Source organism: Andrographis paniculata, unplaced genomic scaffold (assembly GCF_009805555.1).
Source record: "Andrographis paniculata isolate CXL003 unplaced genomic scaffold, ASM980555v1 Contig53END, whole genome shotgun sequence".
Taxonomy (NCBI): Eukaryota; Viridiplantae; Streptophyta; class Magnoliopsida; order Lamiales; family Acanthaceae; genus Andrographis; species Andrographis paniculata.
Window position 1 is genome coordinate 453894 of NW_026137588.1, and position 6055 is coordinate 459948.

The following is a 6055-nucleotide window of genomic DNA, read 5'->3' on the forward strand; positions in this document are numbered from 1 at the left end:
AATACGGTGGAGGTGATGATAACTGATGTTAAAAGAAGTAACTTGAATATTGATTCGACTATGACGTAGATAGGAGAGATAAAAAAATAATAATTGTAATACAGTAGAGTCATTCACCATAACAGATGTTCTAAGCTATCGGTGATACTTAAAATATCTCAGTCCCTCTCACGATTTAAATATGCGACGAATATAAAAGTAAAAGAAAAAGACAAAAATACCCTTCAAGTTTCTTCTATAAAAACCCTAAAGCTATACGCCATTTTCATCGTCCAAACATCCAAACCTTCTTCAATTCACTTCTAATCTTAAAAATGGTAATAAAACTATTTTCTCTCTTCTCTTTACTCCTCATACTCATCCATGGAGTTTCCGGCCAACAAGACGATGATAACACACCGGTGCTCGACTCTGATGGAGATGCGGTCAACTCCTCGACCGAGTACTACATCTCTTACGCCGGAGCAGGTTTTCGTGGTGGAATCGGACTCCCCTGGGGGTCTAAACTCAGATGCCCCGCCAGAGTTATTCAAATGCCGTTCCGGACTCAGATTGGTCTCCCGGTCGCTGTCAGGCCTACGCTCCTCGAGAGCCCATTCTGGCCGCCGTCGCCGCTTCCTATCGTATTTACAGTTTATGTGAATCAGAGCGTCGAAATTAGTTTCTCAGAATCAGTCACCGGCTGCCCAGATGGCCAGGCCTTGTGGGATGTCGAATTTGTCCCGGAGGTTCAGAAAGACGTTGTGGCAGGCACATGGAATCAACAAAAGAGTGAGTTCAAGATTCTGCAGACTGGGAAAAATAATGTCTACACCTTTGCATCGTGCGCGCGGTGGAGTCCATGCCGCGAGCTCGGGCTTTACAGGATGCGCCGTCGGCAGCATCTGTCGGTTAACAATCAGCCCAACGACTTGCCCTACACGTTCCAGTTTGTTAAGAAGAATCCAGCAAATGGTGTTGAGCTGCCCAAGTGATGAACTCAAGCTGTGATTATATATCGAATGCTAATAATAATAATAAGAATAAGAATAAGAATAATAAGGTTGAAGGCTGTGTTGTTGAGTGATATAAGAATGCTCTATGTATGTTTACTTTCACTGTCTTAATTAGAATCGACAATAATCATGAATAAAATCATAAATTGTATGGTTTGATTGTGTAATAAATCACTGTCGTTGTCTTCTTCATTGTGCCTTTTCTTTTGCATCTTTTGTTAGATTATTATTCGATATAACGCTATTACTTATTTCATGTATAATCATGTACCACTACTAGAAAAAAAGCTGATAACTGCAGAAATTTATCGCAATTTTTAATTCGCAACGATTAAAAAGTCACGGAGAGTAATTTCTTGACAAATTTATATCATAACTTTTTGCTTTTAACTATTTCGTGAATAATATTTGCAGAAAAAAGTACAAATAGCTTTCACTATTTAAAATAATGATTTATCTAACAAAAATATATATTTCTATATCGTGACTTTTGACTATTCCTTAAAAAAATTGTCACGAAATTTTTTTGTAACTATTTTATGTTGCGGCAAAATTAACCAAAATACTTGCAACATGTTGAATATTGTCCCACATTGATAATCATGTGGGAACTCCCTTAGTTTATAAAGGTAAAGGTCACTCCACCTATCAACAATTGGTTATAAATTGAAAGTCCGGATCACTTCTTCACGGAACATTTTAAATTATTACTATTTTAAAATTTCTTACTTTATCATATATAGTAATGGAAATATTACTATTTTAAAATTTCTTTGACATTTTGAAGAGAATTAATTATTGCCAAACCTTGTGTCTGTGTTGTTTTGTGTGTGTGTGTGTGTTTTTCGTGTTTGGAAATGGACAGAACTCCGATGTTTCATAAAAAATGGTCCAATGAGTCAAAACCATTGTTTTCCATGATGTACAACGTTTTTTGGCCATCTGATTTCATTTAGGACTTCATCAAATAGGTGTTTTTCTATCTTCGGGTTCTGTAATTATTTTTATTTTTTGGGTTTATTTTTTGTTTTAGAGTTTCCGACACTATAAATACATTGGTTTGTGCTTTGTATGTGATTTTTGTGAATAAAAAACTTATTCGATAATTTTCTCTTCTTTAATTATCTCTATGGGTGTATAAATATTAGGGTAAACTGGTTTTTTTAGTCCCGTAACTAATCCCTTGTCATTTTAGTCCCGTAAGTAGAGCCTGTTGCAGACTAGTTCTATAAGTGAAAATTTTTTGCTGTTTTAGTCCTCCGGCGCTGGAGATACCCGCGTGGCTCACCGGAGGTGACGTGTCCGCCAGGTGTCGCTGACTTGGCGGACACGTGGATTTTTATTTTTTTTCATTTTTAAATTTTTTTAAAACTTATTTTTAATTTTTTTTAATTTTATTTGTATTTTTTTATTTGGTACAATTAAAAAAATTAAAAAAATTTAAAAAAAATTGAAAAAGAAAATAAATAAATCCACGTGTCCGCCAGGTGTTGTTGACCTGGCGGGACACCTGGCGGACACGTCATCTCCGGCGAGCCACGCGGGTGTCTCCGGCACCGGAGGACTAAAACGGCAAAAATTTTTCACTTATGGGACTAGTTTGCGACATGCTCCATTTACATGACTAAAATGATAAAGGGATCCAATTACGGGATTAAAAAAAACAGTTTACCCTAAATATTATTAGTGGGTTTATATGGATGGGGTTTTGGTTTTACCATTTCTACTATTAAATATTTCATTTTCTTTCTAAAATTATTACATTCTGATTATTTTTCATACAAAATATCATATTCAATCGATAATTATTTTATCAAAAAAAATAGTACTAAAACCCAACACATTTAGTATCCGTACGTTGGAGTGTTCATTGAAATAATGTGACAGCAAAACTTTCATTAAACTTTATCTAAATCAACAAAATGATATAAATGAATTTTTGGAATACTAGAAAGACTTACCAAGGGATTTTCAGATTATAAAACAAATTTGAAACCTAAACAAGTGATAGACATTGTTAGAAAGAAACACGTATAATAATTTACATACACAAAATTTGTATCCATAAGAGTTGGGTGTTACACCTAAATCTAGGACTTACTACTCCCCTTGCTATCAACTACTCTTTTCTAAAAGCTTTGTTGGGTTTTGTACGGATAAATAGGGGTGAATAAAATATTTTAAAATCCGAATATCTTATTTAAATCAAACCAAAATAAAATTGGGATCAGATTTTTAAGATTTTTGGATTAGATTGGATTAATTTGAATAAATTTTTCCTAAATTTTGGATTTTGAAATTGGTATCGGTATACTAAATATCCGAATAAATCGACAAATCCAAAATTATTAGTAAAATAAACTACAAGACAGAAAAGGAAATTGGGGCGGAAGAAACAAAATCAAAACCCCAACTATTATATTTAAATAGTGTGGTATCAGTCGCGGTTTCGACATATCCGCTACAAAGTCATGTCGCCACACCTATGATAACCCAGAAAAAAATGACTTAATGCGCCGAGCTGCACAACAAATAAAACCCCAATAAAATATTGATGCTAAAATCGGCCAAAAAAATCAAATAGAATATATTATAGCACCAAATTTTGTTGTGAAAATAATAGGGAGAAAAACACATGAGAACACTAAGAATTAATTAACCAAATTTGATCAGAATGGCTAGGTATTTGCACTCATAATTTTAAGGTGTTAATTACAGAAAGACTACATTAAATATATTCATATGCTTAGGCCAAAAGTCCCGTACAAGTCAGCAAAATGGCAATAGTACCTCAATGACTTAGGGTCATAGTAGACACAAAAATTTAAGAGTAATATAATTAGTATATAATTAATAATATATTAGTAAAATTAATATAATATAATACAACTAATTAAATATTAAGATTAAGATAACTAATTAATCTAATTAAAATTAAAAAAATTTAAAATTTAAAATATGGTTAAAGTGTGTAATATTTTTTTTATAAAAAAAATTAAAAATGACTTGACACGTTGGACAGACAAAGATTAAAAATGTAACATTATATGTGAGACGAATAAAGTATGCTTAACACTGGCTCGTCTCCTTCAACCGTTTTTCCAGAAAAGATTTCGACATTCTGAGAAGAACTTCGTTTTATATTTAAGAACGTTGCGCCACGAACTGAAGGCACTATCAGAACATATTCGTTTTTACGATTGATTCCATGTGATTATACATAATTTTATTTTTTGATAATTGTTTGATATTTTTGCAGACATAATAATTTTCCAGCACGTATGCTATACTGAATAAGCATTGTAACTTTTTTTGTTAAATTTCATCTCTCCTAAAGGCAAGTTACACTAGACAAAGCATATGTAGCAGACAAGACCTGGAGGCGTTGCGAATTTGAACCCATAACATCACGGTCACGAGTTCAGCCCCCACACTACTAGGTCATCTCTTACAGGACTCATATCCCCTATTTTTGCAAGCGGATCATGTTGCTTTATATAGTAAATTATTCCTACATATCAACATATGTCTACAACTTTAAAACTCTTTCAAGTAGACTCTCAAATGAGTATTTACATACTATTGACATGAATAATCTAATTAATTCATTTAAACTACACACAAATTTTGGAGTATCACCATTCTTGAAATCAACCCTAGAATATTTTCTGGCTAGGCCGTTCACTATTCTCATGCAACATCCTTGTAAGAAAATTTGCCCGCTACAACGTGTTAAGCCAACAAATTTCACCATTCCTATTATGCGGAAGAGGTTGCCAATCTAGCAAATGATTTGCAGCAAACTCAAACTTGCCTCTTAGAAGAACAGTAATCTACATTGTGGTAATGTGTGTCGATCTTTCTAATTTCAGAAAGTCTTTATCTTAACCCTTTGTATGCTAAGATTTTTGCAATAAAGTCTTCAAAAGAACACTTTTGCAATCTTGATTGCCATGAAACAACTCTTCCAAAGATATCGTAAAAGCTATTTCAACCAATTGCCCGAGCAATCTCTAGTTGCCTACACACCATAGCATAGTCTTGCCAAAACTGGTCAAACCATCGGTTTTGGCGCGCGCGTCGAGATATGTATGAAACTCAAACTCAACCTTAAGTCATACTTAGGGTTTGTTTTTTTTTACCTAAAAACCTCAAGTTTCTACTATTTCGACTCTATGTTTCACGAAAAAAATACATATTTTTTTCTCACAAACTATCTCATCATATATTATTTTAATACCAAACTCAAACCAATATTTTTTCAAACTCATCAAAAGAAACATACCAAATATTTAATTTATACCATGAAAACATTCATTTAAGTGTTGAAAAAGATCGATAATAAAAGAATCTTATAAGGTGTTTATTCCCTTTAAGTCCAAATTCTTTGATAATCTGTAAGCTTCCTTGCATTAGTTTTAACTCACTTGGGACTTATAAGGTGTGTAATTTTTCTTCACCACTTCCAATGTGGGACTTGGGTTTGCACCCCAACAATCCTCCCCTCAAACCAAGGACCAACCAATGGACCTTCCCTACCCACCTTGTACCGTCTATCACAAAGGTACCCGCTGCCTGACCACCTTGATCGGGACCAACCCGACACCGCCAGGAGATTTTCGACACAAGGCTCATCCGCAGGTCACGAGGGCGAGCCCACCACCACAACCAATGCCCAATGCCATCCAGTCCGCTTCACCATCTAACCGGGCTCTGATACCATTGTTGGGACTGGGTCAACTCAACACTAGTATGATATTGTCCGATTTGGGCTGAGCCCGCACGGATTGGTTTTTGGATATTCTCCAAAAGGCCTCATTCATCTGCGTACGTCATTGCATTCTCATCGCCTCTCGCCCTGCCGTCGGAGGAAGCACTGCAATACCGATTCACCAAAAATCCGGCGCCGCGGCGGCAAGCAGGCTCCGACCTGTGATAAATAGGAAGCTCCTAGGTCTTCAGGTTCAGATTTAATCAACTCGACGACGCCGGCATCGTTTTGCTTTTCCGGAACAAAGTGTACCTCCACCCTGACAAGGTAGTTGATTTGGTGAGGAGGG

The 6055-nt window shown here is 35.2% G+C and overlaps 1 protein-coding gene across 1 annotated transcript; it reads left to right on the forward strand.

Moving 5' to 3' along the window:
* Window positions 1–314: 314 nt before the first annotated feature.
* Window positions 315–974, forward strand: LOC127255142 (factor Xa inhibitor BuXI-like). Its single transcript, XM_051280535.1, has one exon. It carries the CDS (start codon window positions 315–317, stop codon window positions 972–974), a length of 660 nt encoding a protein of 219 aa, XP_051136492.1.
* Window positions 975–6055: the final 5081 nt, after the last annotated feature.